Source organism: Cydia strobilella, chromosome 18 (genome assembly GCF_947568885.1).
Source record: "Cydia strobilella chromosome 18, ilCydStro3.1, whole genome shotgun sequence".
NCBI lineage: Eukaryota > Metazoa > Arthropoda > Insecta > Lepidoptera > Tortricidae > Cydia > Cydia strobilella.
The window spans coordinates 11,353,247-11,369,010 of record NC_086058.1 but is presented as its reverse complement, the minus strand read 5'-3'; the positions used below and the strand labels follow the sequence as shown (position 1 = coordinate 11,369,010).

Here is a 15,764-nt window from a genome sequence, read left to right as displayed (position 1 = left end):
ATAAAAAAAAAAATTTGAGATTCTCACAATGAGCTCTTTCATTTGATATGTAACACGATATAGTTTGACAAACTTTATTTTTTAATTTTCTCATTTACCCCCCAAAAGTGGCCCCCGTGGGTAAAATTATTTTTTTCTACGTTACATGTCCATCTTACATATGTGTACCAAATTTCAACTTAATTGGTCCAGTAGTTTCGGAGAAAATAGGCTGTGACAGACGGACAGACAGAGACAGACAGATAGACAGACGCACGAGGGATCCTATAAGGGTTCCGTTTTTTGCTTTTGAGGTACGGAACCCTAAAAATTAGATATGGGCCGGATATTCTTATGTTGCTTATTAGAATTTTATAAATAAACCAAATATTTCGACCGAATATTCGTTTCGGCAAGATCTAAACCGAATTCGGCCAAATATTCGTAAAGCAAAGTTCATAGTCGGCCGATGGGATTAGGGATAGAGATATCTAATAAAAATCAATGAAGACACAAAAAAACCTCTATGATAAGTATATTAAACAACATGTAGGTATAATGGTAATATTGCATCATTAGGTGCAAAATACAGTTTGAGCTAAAAGGGCCTACCGCGCAACTAAAAATCAAAACTTCGTTATCTGCCTCCCTGCCTGCTTCGTTATATGACTTGCATATTCGAGCGATAGAGGAGTAGATAAAATTTCGATTTTCGGTTTTCGCGGCATGGCCTTCGGACCTCTGGTTTAGAAGCCGGTCGTGTTACTGCTCGGTTACCAGTGCTTTAGTTTATTAAATATATTTTATTTCAATTCAGCAACAATGCCAAATATCACCTATCGTTTGAGCTATGTCCACGAGCTAGGAGGATATAACCAAACGGAGACGCCACGTCTGTAATTTTCTGCACAAAAAAGTCTGCCGATTTTTGCGGGGGGGCGGGGCGAAACATCAAATGTATACGTAACGTCAAAATAGCCATGTCAGATTAACGTCAGTCCATACATTGTGTATGACCATTGGCCGACTATTTTCTACAGAGGGGAACGCCTGTTAATAGCTACTCCGTAGCCCACGAGCAACTGGATGGCACTGATAACTACAGTAAATATATAATAAATAGGTACCAAGTTTTATTAGCCTAGGTAATGCGACAATATGACGAGACAACAAGATATTAAATGGTTTCAATAATAGATTGTTAATCAAGGGTCACTAGCAGATGCACTTCAAATTTAAGTGGCGACCGTAAGAGAGAGCGATAATAATTTAAGGTTGAAACAGTCATTTACACCCGGGTAAAAAAAAAATTTTTTTAACAAATTATTGTTAAACTATTGAATTTTTTATGTTTAATGTTTTTTTTGTATTCACTTATTTATTGAAAGAACCATTGTAATTTCCGGATTCAGGAGTTGAATAGAGTTAGACCGAGGTGCATCGATTTTAATAGCACACGCAGTGAGTGTTATTTATACGTCATAATTTCATAGAAGTATGACGTTTAAAATAACACTTGCAATGTGTGTGCTATCAAAATCGTTGCAGACTTATCTTGGTCTAAAGCAACACGTGATGTAAAGTTTGTACAATTGTACAGTCGCCATCAGATATATCGGAGCAGCCAAGGTGGTCATAATATCTGAACACGCACTCTAACGCCTTGACAATAGAGGCGTGTTCAGATATTTGTGAGCACCTTGGCCGCTCCGATATATCTGATGGCGATTGTACATCCATCTTATTCTGTCACATAAGTGCTTCGTTTGACTTAATTTGATGTTTTCCGTTGATAATATTTATATTACGAATATTTTAAGTGGCATCAAAACTTAGGATTTACAATTCATAAACAGGACCAAAATATTTAGTATTTCATGAATGTATGTATGTACATCAGTCCCTTGATTTATCAATATAAAATTATGTTATATGAAGTACATACCCGTCATTTCAGTAGATCATTCATTAATCAGATCACTAGCACCACACTTATCATCTGAGTTTCCCTTCGTTTTGTTATATTTATTTTGACGCTTACTATTAATACTATGTATTTATTTTCTTCAAATGAAAACTCATTGAACCGTTTAATATTTTAAATCAAAATATTTACAATTATTTACAAAAATCCTTTGCAAAAATTTCACAAAAATGTTATTGTTGTGACAAGACAACTGTACGGCTACCATCAGTTTGGCACTGACATAAACGCCATCGAGAACGTAATTTACTTTCTATGCATCTCGCTCGCACTAATATGCGAGTACGAGCGAGATGCATAGAAAAAAAAATTACGTTCTCGATGGCGTTTATGTCAGTGCCAAACTGATGGTAGCCGTACAGGTGTTGCCACAATGGTTCACAACACAATCGTTGATATTTTCCTTAATAAAAACTATCCTGTACTCATCTCATTTTCGAGACTCTTTGGAGATAGAGACGGACAGATAAAATTTTGCATTTATAATATATTATTATCCCACCAAAAAAAGTCAGTGCAAAGTTAGGTTTATAGAACTTTATTGATTTGTCCTGCCAGTCCGATTTCACTGTAATGGCAAACTACCTACCTCTACTCGGCAAACCTTCCTTCCTTCCGCTGTCATAACAACCATATAACAACAGTTGCTATCGTTGCTATGGCCAGTTGTTTATGTTTTGTTTCCCATCCGTCACTGTTTAATATTATTTCAATTCTTGTTAAGTCAATAAATATAATACTTTAGTCTTTTATGCGTATGACTTAGGATTATTTATAATTATTTCAATTCAATTGGGTTGTTGGGAGACAGTTGACAGGGACATTAGGAGAATTCAGTGATGATACAAATATTTTAACGTTCCACAATGATATCACATGGCAGGTAAGTTTTAATTAAAATCGTCTTTTAACAGGCCACACACGGTTGTGATCACTGATGTGCCGTTGGAAACTTTACAAAATTGTGAAATTTCTACATGGTAATATTTCGGAAACTTCTCATATTTTCGTATGGGAATTAAAATATTCCGTTTCCAAGATAAATCCTTTCTTGCTTGCTTGTGAAATTTCCTGAAATTTCCCAGAACTTTTCAAACTTTTTGAGTTGTGGGTCATACCATTTACTTTTTTTCGAAAATCCATCAACTTTTGAGTTATTTCTACTTAGAATCACGAGGACTATCGATTTAAAAAGAAAAATAAATGTGTCCTCAATAAAAAGTCATTTTCACATACATTTTGTATGGACCGTTACAAAACTGACACCCAAAATTTGTATGAAAAACTGCGGACACTTTTTTCTTTGTCTGATTTATTTATTTGTTTTCTCGTGGTTTTGAGTCAAAATAACCCAAAAGTTGATGATTTTTCGAAAAAAATTAAATGGTACAGTTCCAAGACAGGCAAAATTGCAAACAATACACTCCTTTTTTTGGGCAGTCGTGTAATGATGGGCAAGGTTAAGCAATTTTACGGTAAAGCCATCCCCAATCTGCATTTCTTGCAGAGCGAAAGAGCCTAGCACCCTTACGATGGAATCCGAGGGCGTAGACGACACCGTCGACTTGATCGACATCAGAACCGACCCTAGAGCTCTATGGATCAAGGACCGCCTCACCTCCTTCATGGGTCTTACCGATGAGGACCTGTTCTATAACATGTTCGATGAGCCGGGAGTCACGGAGATGTTTTCCAAGTTCATTGCAGCCCCTATTGGACCCACGGAGCTGGGGTTGGATAAAAAGACGTTTTTTATCACGAAAATTCTTGTTGACAAGCTCATTCATGAGGATAAGGAGTTTACTGAATGGAGTAAGTTATTTAACTACTGTATACTCGTACCATATACTATATAAACAGTAACTACATATTTAAATTGCTAATTATAGGTCGTCCATAAATCACTTTGTTACTAGGATTTTAAACAATTGCGTAACTTATTGTACACACAGCTGCAAAAGTGCATACCCATTGTATGAATAAATTTCACTTGAAGTGCAATAAAATAATGGTGAATTTTATCTCTCTAATTATCTCCATATCTACTTCCAAACCAATAAAGTAACCAGTTTTCATTGCTCGTGAAAGCTCGACCGTATCGACTCAGTTATTATAGACTCCAGGCAAAAAGAATTGTAATAGAGAGGTAAAGTCTAAGAAAAAAACGTGCCCCTTATTTTACATTCAAAACATATGGCGCTTTTGACAATCAGAGTTACCGTAAAATGTATAGAGCTGTACAGCGCCATCTTGTTTACCTATCAAATTCGAAGCACGAAATAGGGTACTTGACTTTTTTTTTTAATGGTACCAGTCGATCAGGTTTGTTTTGAGGATCAAATGTCTGTATGGGACCCACTGTCTTAAAGCAATACAAAAGTCACAAATGATGGTCAGTCTGGCATCGCCACATTACTGAGCAAACGCTCTAACACAAATGGCAACACATCGTGACGTCACTGTCACTTTGTAGAAGCCGCTTTGCTTAGAAGCCATTATGATGTATGGAAAACAAAGAAATTGCGATTTTGTCGGTGAAATGTTGCGTTTATGTATATTGTTGCTAATATTTTTTTAAATAAAATGTAAGAAATCGAATGGTACCGTTTTTTTTTTCCTTTTTGAAAGTTTAAAAAAAAAGGTTTTTTTCGAAACAGAGGTCTTATATTTTTTTATTATTCCCTTATATTTTTAAGTTTCCAATTTATTGTGATAAATTTGTTCATTTTCTATCTATTTAACTAGATTTAGTTATAAAATTCAACATGTGTCAACTACCCTATTGTCTAAGATTTTACGCAAACCTATTCACTAACTAACCGCAACTGTTAAGAAACCAGCACAACTTGAATATATCGCGACGCTTTGATTAATGATTTCTATTGTTTCCTATCAGGGCTCATCCCCCCTCCACCGCCTCCACCGCCCCCGCCGCCGTCGAAGAAGAAAGGGAAGGGTAAGAAGGAGAAGGTACCAGAGCCAGCAGCCCCTTCGGCTTCGGCTGACAAGCTCGACATTGCCAGCGTGAAAAGTCTCAAGAGTACGAGGAGCCTTAAGAGTGTCAGGAGCATTAAAACCCTAGGCTCAAAAAGCATGAAAGGTAAAGCAACATAAATCATTATAAACTGTAATGTCATATAACTCATATATTAAAGAAAAAGTGACGAAGCCCTCCAGTGGTGAAGGCCGGATTCGAACCGGCGTCTAGCTATCGCGGCTAACGCCATGAACCCGTAGGCCACCTCGCCACGACGGTACCCTTCCCAATTTCTCGACTATATGCCATCTTAGTAAGACTAGGCGTCTTTGACCAACTCTAAGGGCAAGCAGTGCGCGCTTGCACCTCCCATACGAAATCCTTACGGAATTACGATATAGCGAGAGACTGGTGCTGCCACAAACTACTCACGGGAGCTTGGAATCCGCTAGGCAATTATATAATCCCAAGACTTGGTGTAGGCAATAGTTTTTACGAAAGCGACTGAACCTTCAACGCAGAAGTGAAACTAGGCCGTATTGGGATTAGTACGGTTTCATCACGATGTTTTCCTTCACTGAAAAATGGTAAATACCAAATGATATATTAGTACATAAGTTTCGAAAAACTTATTGGTACAGTCGCCATCAGATATATCGGAGCGGCCAAGGTGCTCACAAATATCTGAACACGCACCTATATAGCGCCTTGACAATAGAGGCGTGTTCAGATATTTGTGAGCACCTTGGCCGCTCCGATATATCTTATGGCGACTGTACACCCCTGCATAGAAGTTTGTATGCAGCGTGGCACCTTTTCTCTGCAGCTGACCGTACGAGTCCGGGTTATCTTTGATAACGATCCTAAATACAAATAAGTTTATGGAGTATAACATGATGATTTTTTAATTTTAAAACTGATATTCCAACTTCACGTAATTCATGCCCTGAATGCCTCAGATGGCAGTTTTTATTATAAGGATTTTGAGTAGCACTTTTATAAGTATATATGTATATGTTTTCAGGTATTGCTGAAGGAGAGAGTGGAGATGGTAAGATGTATATTTTGTTATGACTTATTAAACTGTTTTATCAACATTTTACATAATAATGTAATTTAGCATCGTCGTATTCGTCGTAATATTTTACAAAACTAACCTATTTAAAATGTTACTTTAGATGCTAGCATGAATAGTTATTTATGAATTATTTAATGCACGTAGATATCGACAACACGGCCGTGGCCGGCATAGAAGAGAGCGAGATAGAGGGATCGGACCTCACACTCATAGAGGAACAGATGCCGTTGAAAGCAGAGGATTCTTACTACTTCCCGCCACGTAAGTTGTAGAAATCAAAGTAATCCCTACTAATATTATAAATTCAAAAGTGACTCTGTTTGTATATATATCCTTCTGTCTGACACGTGTCTGTCTGTTACCTCTTCAAGCTTAAATCGCAGAACTGATTTAGATGAAATTTGGTACGGAGGTAGTTTGAGGCCCGGGAAAGGACATAGGAAAGTTTTTATCGACGAAGACGCGGGCAAAAGCTAGTATTCAATAATTATGTTCAACTAGTTAACCGTTGCAAACTGTTTTGGACGAAGATGTTTCTGGATTGTAGTAATGAGAATGAGAAAACAGTTTGAGAATAATTTTAAGCTTAAGGCAGAAGGAACGCAAAAATGAATACCATCATTTTAAAATAGTATAAGTTATGGTGGTAAAATATACGCCTCTTGCCTTGTTAAGGGTTAATGTGCGAAGGTATTTCTTATTTTGCCATACTTGCATGCTTTAAACTGTGGTAATAAAATAGTCATACATAGTCTAAATATTTACAACCACATATTTTATATAATTATTTTTTTCAGCACCCGAAGACATAGATCCGGAAATCGACGGAACTATTGAATATTACACGATTATTGTAAGAAACTTTTTTGTTTTGGTGTTTATTTAGGAGTTTAGATAGAGTCCTCTGTGATATCCTTAAACAAATTCTTTTTTGTCATACTGAATCTTAGTACCAACCAACATAAAATGTTTGTTAAATATGTAATGAAAAGTATTATATAGTGCTAGTGGCCTAGCAGCGGTAAGAGCGTGCGACTTTCAATCAAATGATATTTACCAGTCTCTTTTCGATAAAGGAAAACATCGTGAGAAAACTGGACTAATCCTAACAAGGCCTCGCTTTCTTAAAAACTAATTCCTACGTCAATTCTTGGGATTAGTTGTCAAGCGCGTCTGCTCCCATGAGAAATAGAAATAGAAATAGAAATAATTTTATTTGCAGAAAATGGGTACAATAATTGTCTTAGGTTAAATGTACATTACATACAATCGTTTCACCTTCTTCAGCTGTTTAAACAGCATGCAAATTTACACATCGTTAATAATGAATTAAACCATGCAAATAAAAAACTATAAGGTACAGGAATTTTGCAAGCGTACATTATTTTAATTTTAATTTAACTTTAAAGATACTACTACATTAGGCTAAAAATATAAAGAACGAACAACAGTAAATTAAACGTTATGTGCAATTAGTGAAATCATCATTTTACTCTTTATAGGCAATATAATCACTAATGTTGTAGAAGCAGTGATCAAGAAGCCATTTCCTTAGAGTTGTGTTAAACTTATTGCCTTCAAGTGATTTTATTTGAACAGGTAAATTATAATAGATTTTTATACTCATGTTATAAGCATTTTTTCTGTATATATCTGTCATACATCGTGGCTGATGTAAGATATCTTTGTATTGTGTTCTTGGGTTAAGTGAACACATGTCTGTACGCTTTTGGAAATATTTTGGGTATTTCTTTTAAAAATTACAGATTTTCAGTAAAAAAGCCGTGACAAAATGCCGGAACAACGCGAGGAGGATGATGTAATGAAAAATATCTAACACTGCACTACATTTTCTTGTCGTTATTGAACTAAAAAGGACTGTCGATTGTAACTATGGACTTAAATACATTTATAAATTCTCCGTCAACAGAGACCAGTACCCCGCATCATCAAGTACCCTAAACTCGTACCCATTTTCGGCGCGTTCACCCCACAAGTGTCAAACCGAAAATGCCGTTACATATACTTCGTGAGGCTGGCCCCTCATGGAATCCCGCTGGCTGCTACCCCACAGATCACAATGGCCACTATGCCTGACAAGTTTCTAGTTGGAATACTGTCGGGAAAAGTTCTTATGAGCTTGGGATTGCAGTTAAAAGAGGTACGTAACTACGTAGTTTTATACACTCGTCGAAAGTTAATCCGAAAGATCTGTAGCATGAGATTTTAACAACTTGTTGAAGTGTTGATCTTATACGACCATGAAAATCGCGCACGTTGCGCTGATTGGTGCATCCGAAATGAAATGAAAATCGTGCGTGAGATGTACGACGACTGTCAAAGTTGTATCAAAACCAGTTCAAATCCATAACAAATTATGGGATCCCACATGATAGGATTAAGGCTAGGAAAAGAAGAAAGCAACTATGAATTTTGTTTTTGGTTGTTTCAGTCGTTCATACCGCTATTCAAGAGGCAGTTCCGAAACATCTCCATCGCGGATGAGGACGACGATGGGGCTCCGCTGACACGCCAAGTGTCCTTCGCAGGGGGGCACGGGGATCGGGAAACTGACGAAGGAGCAACACAGGTAATGTTGGTTTCTATTTAAGATACACATAAAAGATAAAAATAAAAGGCATTTATTCGTGACAATCTCACAAAACATGTACGAACATTTTAGTACTGCGAATAAAAAATACGAAAGGTACTAATCAAGGTAAGAACCTACTGAATCGTAATACTTATACTCATACTCATTTATTAATAATATTATACGTCAAAAATTTAACTACATGAGACAGATTACATTATTTTTACAGTTTTGGGTAGTGTAGGTGCAAATATGTCAATAGGTCCTACGGTAAATATGTCCATAGGTACTTACCTACTGGTCGAAATTCGAACGAATTAGGGCTTCAAAAGTTATAAAAGTGAATGATGCTCATTCATTTCTTGGCCAATTTAGAATTAAATTATAAGTCTCTGTATAATATCCAAATCATTTTTTTCCGCGAATAGGTGAACTACCTACGCCCTTCAGACTATCGCAGGATGTCGAACATAGCAAGAGGCGAAAATGCAGAAAAGAGGTAAATATGTGCCTATTTTGTCCTTAAGACTTACCTAATCAAAGATATTTGAAATAAATGTATGTGAGATTTATTTAAAAAATTCTGTTGACTTCATACTCTTCATAGATAATAGACTTTATTTTAGCCAACTATGGTAAGTATTTGTTGTTTCAGAATCAAAAGTATGCGTGCCGTATCAGGTGTAGCTACTCCACGGTCTACAAAATCAAATTTTGTTACGGTAAGTATTCTTGACTTTGTTAGTTTGTTACACATCTCGAGATCGTAATCGAGCTATTTATAAGTTCATTATTTTGTCCATGTTTCATGCATCATTGATCATACCACACTTTCAGAAATCATTTAATCATAACATATTTAACTCAATCAGACACTGGGAAGTAATAAAAAACAAAGCTGTGAATTATAATAAATGCTTTATAAACATATTGGCGTAAATTACAAGCTTTTATTTAACTTGCACTGTTAGTTAGTGTGGGTCAAATCTTGGAAGCTAAACTTGACCAATTTCCCGATTTCCGATTGAACTGAAATTTTGCATACATATGTAAATCGGATAACAATGCAATATTATGATGACATATATGGAGCTGATCTGATGATGGAGACAGAAAGGTGGCCATGGGAACTTTGTGATAAAACAAGGCAAACTAATTTGTTTTTGGGGTTGTTAAAATTATCTCGAAGAGTATTAGTTGCATGTGGAAATAAAAGTACAGTCAGCGATAAAAGCTTCTACCAAAAATTATTTTTTTGCCAAAAACTTTAGATTGACGAGGAAGGCGATCACATACCAACCCAAGGCAAGACGGCAGCTGACGAAGTCACAAACGATATAGCAGAACTCATCGGAATCGTAGATTGGTAACCAAAATTTTAAAAAGTAAGGATAGGCCCTTTCATTTAATGTCAAGCCAACATGTACAGTTGTACACCAACGAAAATGCGCACTAACGCCATTTGTGCACCAATGAACTGGCCCACTTTGCAGTGTTCGTAAGGGCCCGTCTTTACGAATTAATAATAAGTCAATGCGCTTAATTTGTATAGCACTCAACTGGAATATTAAATATCTCTAGCTTACAAAATACCTGTTTTTGTTAGCCAATTCTAATTTTTGAATTTTTGGCCTGAGTTATGTTTCGTTAGTTTTTGGCATGAAAAAAATGACGGATAAAACTTTTCAAAAAGGCAGATATTATGGCAAATTAAAAAACAAGAAGTCTAAGTAGCCTTTTCTTAAAGCATCTCAAGAAAACAACCAAAGTAAAACAAATGTAAAGGTACGAAAATTCATTGTATCTAAAATTTATTTAAAAGTACATAACAAAAAATTAACAGAGGAAAAGAAAACATTTCACAGTAGTCACAGTACGACATAGGTAGCTACATGCTAAATAATATCGCCTTTATTTCCAGGACCACAGAGCACATCGAAGGCGAGATCCACCTTCCCATGCCGGTTATTCCAGCTCTGCAAGAAGAACAAGTGATGCCGGACCTGAAAGACGAGGAGTTTGTGGATCAGCTTCAAGAGGCCGTCAACATGTGGGCGAACCATATCGATGAGACCATCAAGGCTTGCTTGGGAAAGGTATACCTTTGATGGCTTTGATTGTTACTGAACCATCACTGAGCGAGTCCAACTTACACTAGACCAGCTAGCATAAGTTGCGTTCGCGCGCGCGACTCCTTACAACTAGCGCGACTTTAACGGCCTGGCCACGACATTGCGCGACTGGCTTTGGGTAGGGCAACAACCATAGGTTGGAGCGAGACACAGCGATCGGATTCGTTCCCACCTATGGTTGCCTTAGCCGAAGCAAGTCGCGCTATGTCGTGGCCAGGCCGTAACTAATATGTAGTCGCGCGCGAGAACGCACCTCATGCTAGCCGGTCTGATGTGCAAGTTGCGAAAAGTTTCCAATAAGTTGGGAAAATTCTCGGAAATTTCAGGAAAAAATATACAGGAAACTTTTTTTTCGGAAATGGAAAATTTCGATTCCCATACAAAAATAGCTGACGCAAAAGAGGCGCCGTTGCAAGTACACCCCGCAGCCCGACTACGTGGATGTAGGATCACATACGATATCGGACCAGACAATGTGAAAACGCTCTTAGGGTCCCTTAAAATTGGGTAGTGTTTTACTTTTAAGTATTTTCTTTGTCAAACTGAGCGTAACAGGTGTACAGCACCGCAACTTTTAAGGGTTCTCGGCATTTCCAAGAAATCCGAAAAATATCGTGTAATCGACTTTAACCACAGTACATACATAAATATTTTCAGACTCGGCAAGGCGATGGGCCGGTAGCCGAATACAGGTACTGGCGAGAAAGAGACGCAGATTTGTCGCTGCTGGTGGAGCAACTGAAACAGCCGATGGTGGTCAAGATCATGGCGCTGCTTCACAAGGCAAAGCCTAAGGCACTAGATGTAAATACGATTTTTATATTACTGTTTCTGAAATAATCATCACTGCATAGTATAAAACAAAGTCGCTTCCTGCTGTCTGGTCTGGATGATGTCTGTCCCTATTTATGCCTAGATCTTTAAAACTACGCAACGGATTTTGATGCGGTTTTTTTAAATAGATAGAGTGATTCAAGAGGAAGGTTTATATGTATAATGCATTAGCATTGCACCCGTGCTAGTGAACATTAAAACGTAAATGTATTTTTATGGTACTTACAGAGTTTCATGCGCTATAAAGATAATTTGCTTGAGCAATACAACCTGGCGGGAGACAATTTGAAATTCCTGTCGACCTTAATGCGGTTTTTTAATGTAAGTACTGGACTGATTATAAAAAAAGCACCATCTTTGTCACATTTAATCACCTCTTCTAGCTCTGAGCGCGTGGCCTTTGTGCCTGAGCGCCTCAGGCACAAAGACCACGCGCTCACACAAAAGAAATAATGGCTTTTGTTTAACAGAATGCCATGGTAAGTGAACGAGCTCAGTAGAGATAGCGTTAACTATACTTCTCTATACCTATTAAATATTTTCTAGGTTATAGAAGATGACTCCCCTCTCACCCAAGTGATAGAAATGCTTCCAGAACTGGTGGAAAGCATCTACATGATGTGGGTGCTTTCCAAGGGGTACAGAGACGATGACACCATGGTGCCGCTGCTTTCTAGGATATCCTGGGCTCTTAGCGATAAGCTGGAGAGATTCCTGAACGTTCATAAATTGTTTGAGTAAGTACATGCAATGACATTGGCTTTAGAAAGTTGAGGTTTCACTCTAAAATATGAAGACCAACTAAGAGAAATTCTCTTAGTTGACGTCGTTAATTACAACAAATACGATCTTATATAAATCAAAGAAAGCTGATTAGTTAGAATAATAAGTGTATCTGTGATTGAACTAATAAAGTAGGTATTGATTAATCCTAACAATTGTATACCTTGCATCTATTATTAACTTGTTGGCATTATAACGTAGGAGGTTGATTCAATAATTTTAGTTACTAAACTTAGTTGATCTTGCTAGGATCAATTAGTTAGCATAATTATTTTTCATGTAAATATTGAACAAGATCTTAATTGGCTCAGCTACATAGCAATAGTAAGAGCAATCAAGAGTTACCTTATTTGATGTATCTAAGTCCTTGTTAGGCTCGTATGGAATCAATATGATTGATTACGACTATCAAAATATTGATAGGGCTAACCAAATTTTTTATAGAGGGTATATAACGATCTAAATAATTATAAACTGAAATTGATACTAGGACATACACTAAAGAAAAAGTGACCAAGTCCACCTGTAGCCGAGGCGGGGTGGGGAGGTAGGTTAAAAAAAACTAAGGTATTTTGAACAAAATTAACCTGAGTTTTACTTATTGTTATGCCTTATTATATAAATCAAATAAATCATTTATTTCGTGATAAACTTACATACTAGCATTACAAGGAAAAAAAAAACATATTTGCAGTGTTTACCACGAAATGGGCTCGCCTCAGCATAATGCCGACCCAAGTATCGGCGCTGATCTTCCGGCGAGTCCATTTGTGGGCCACGATCGCAGCTGATTATAATACTAGAATTTATTTTTTACCAGTAAATCCAACGAGGAAGTCCTCAGCATCTCCCGCGCCGGTCAGAAAATAATGGAAATGTGGCATTCGCTATACAAGGAGACGCGGCAGCAGATCGAGATGAGCGGGAAGGGGGCGAGGTGGGAGTTCGACCAGCCACTACTGTTCACCACCACCGATTATATAGGGGAGGTGGCGAGAGATCTGGGAGATGTTATACAGGTATTGTAATAAACTAGCCTCCTGAACCTCAGGTACAATTTTTGTTCATATTCCACAATCTATAGAACTCATTCTTTAACTAAAGGTTCCAATTTCAAAAACAAAACAACTGCTTCTGGGTCTCAGGAGGCTAGATTATTGGGGTCGGGAAAATGCGGATCGCAAGCAATGGAGATTTGACTGTGAGAGGGTAGAAATGTCTAACATTTCTGTTAGTGGATTTTCCACGCGTACCTAATTCTGCCTGCTGAAAACGATACAAGCCACCCCTTCCTTTTTAGGGTTCCGTACCCAAAGGGTAAAAACGGGACCCTATTACTAAGACTTCACTGTCCGTCTGTCTGTCTGTATGTCCGTCTGTCTGTTACCAGGCTGTATCTCATGAACCGTGATAGCTAGACAGTAGAAATTTTCACAGATAATGTATTTCTGTTGCCGCTATAACAACAAATACTAAAAACAGGATTAAATAAATACTTAAGTGGGGCTCCCATACAACAAACGTGATTTTTTTGCCGTTTTTTTCGTAATGGTACCCTACGTGCGCAATTCCGACTCACACTTGGCCGGTTTTGTCAAAAAACCTGGTAGGCCCATTTTGAAGATTAACAGGTCAATACACCGGGCGTATAAGCTAATGATTTGTATTTTTTTCAGGTGTTGATAGACTTCGAGCGAATCTTTGGTCTGGAACTAGCGTCCATCATCAGCGACCCGACACAGATTGACGATGTCCGCAAACGTGTCAAGAATCTCGTCTTCCCGATCAGAACTATTGACTTCAGGTGAGTTTACAACGAACGAACTGACGATCTAATAAAATATGCTTAAATAGTAGTTTTGTTTTTAGGGTTCCGTACCCAGGGTAAAAACGGGACCCTATTACTAAGACTCTGCTGTCCGTCTGTCCGTCTGTCCGTCTGTCCGTCTGTCTGTCTGTCACCAGGCTGTATCTCATGAACCGTGATAGCTAGAGTTGAAATTTTCACAGATGATGTATTTCTGTTGCTGCTATAACAACAAATACTAAAAAGTACGGAACCCTCGGTGCGCGAGTCCGACTCGCACTAGGCCGGTTTTTTTTTTCATTTCTCATGCTTTGAAAGTGGCTCATTGTTTATCTATGAAGGGGGCTAAGTGATACGTTTCTGGTCTAGGGCGTTTTACTTTCCAAGTACCTATTTTTTTGCGACAAGCAATGAAAACTCAGTTCTAAATAAATTTGTTATATAACTTCCATTCTGATGTGTAACTCTAAAAAAGTATATACTTAATCATGTTTTGTTAAATACACATGCATTTTCCTTTTTTCATATTCGAAATTAAAAGTAGTGTTTAACCTTTCGAGACCCGTCAGCAGAGTCAGCTCCTTGGGGAGCCAGCTATGTTGTCGCCATATTGTATGTTGCCATATTTGTCCGGGTCTCGAAAGGTTAATTCGGGTAAAAAGCACCCATTCTGACTCGAACTTTTAGCGCTCTCACTCCGTTCGAGTCGCAAAATACCTCGTCACAAATTGGTGCATTTAATTATATATCGACAACGATTGATATTCAACTTGGGAACAAATCCAATTATTTTATGTTTTTTTTATTTGTTTTTTTTAAGTAGTCACACTACTATATATAAATTATAAACTGAAATAGACAAGTTAGATAACATTTCCGCCGCCGGTGGCCGGGTAGTATAGTGGTCAGGACGTTAGCCGCGTAAGCTGAAGACGCGGGTTCGATTCCCGCCTCGGCCATCGGTGGACTTGCTCACTTTTTCTTTGGTGTATGTTATCTATTTCAGTTTATAACGATTGATATTGTTTATTTTTGTCTTACTCTTTCTTTCAGTGTTTTCGTGTACGACAACAAGGAGAACTGGGACGTCATCATGGGGGATTTTTGGACTGAAGTGCGCTATCTAGAGGAGGAGGCGAAGAATTATATCAATTCCAGCTTTGGGAATTTGAGGTGAGAATGTCTATACCATTTCGTTCCTGAATGTTTTTTTTCGCAATTTCGGGGTTGGCTCCATAGTAAAAGCTGTTCAGTATGACCTACATATCCACCCCTCGGCGTATGGTCAAACCCAAGATATATGTAACTCCGTATAAGATAAGTAAGGTCTAAGGAAAAAACTTACCTCGGAAAATCAAGAAAATTTTTTGTTCGAATAGGTAGATGGCGCCACACCTTTGGCCTATACTCCCGAGTGTGATACTATATTAAAATTACACATATTAAAATTGTTAAATATTAAACAAGGTCGTCAACGCCATCTAACCGAGAATATGCCAAAGGTGTAGGCGCCATCTATCGGAGAATCAATTTTTCTTGATTTCCGAGGCACGTTTTCGCATTAGACTGTATTCATCTTATACATTACATAGGTAAA

At 37.7% G+C, this 15,764-nt stretch overlaps 1 protein-coding gene across 1 annotated transcript in view; it reads left to right on the top strand.

The window, feature by feature from the left end:
* Positions 1 to 3,450: 3,450 nt before the first annotated feature.
* Positions 3,451 to 15,764, top strand: part of LOC134749674 (dynein axonemal heavy chain 10) — a 76,658-nt gene continuing 64,344 nt past the window's right edge. Inside the window, exons 1-17 of the mRNA XM_063684692.1 lie at positions 3,451 to 3,775; positions 4,860 to 5,063; positions 5,965 to 5,991; positions 6,163 to 6,279; positions 6,816 to 6,871; positions 7,949 to 8,179; positions 8,471 to 8,608; positions 9,040 to 9,110; positions 9,267 to 9,333; positions 9,883 to 9,977; positions 10,533 to 10,707; positions 11,401 to 11,547; positions 11,806 to 11,898; positions 12,124 to 12,314; positions 13,181 to 13,379; positions 14,037 to 14,164; positions 15,221 to 15,340. Coding sequence (XP_063540762.1) covers positions 3,496 to 3,775; positions 4,860 to 5,063; positions 5,965 to 5,991; positions 6,163 to 6,279; positions 6,816 to 6,871; positions 7,949 to 8,179; positions 8,471 to 8,608; positions 9,040 to 9,110; positions 9,267 to 9,333; positions 9,883 to 9,977; positions 10,533 to 10,707; positions 11,401 to 11,547; positions 11,806 to 11,898; positions 12,124 to 12,314; positions 13,181 to 13,379; positions 14,037 to 14,164; positions 15,221 to 15,340 — 2,339 coding nt within the window. The 5' untranslated portion in view covers positions 3,451 to 3,495. The remainder of the gene's footprint in view (positions 3,776 to 4,859; positions 5,064 to 5,964; positions 5,992 to 6,162; positions 6,280 to 6,815; positions 6,872 to 7,948; positions 8,180 to 8,470; positions 8,609 to 9,039; positions 9,111 to 9,266; positions 9,334 to 9,882; positions 9,978 to 10,532; positions 10,708 to 11,400; positions 11,548 to 11,805; positions 11,899 to 12,123; positions 12,315 to 13,180; positions 13,380 to 14,036; positions 14,165 to 15,220; positions 15,341 to 15,764) is intronic.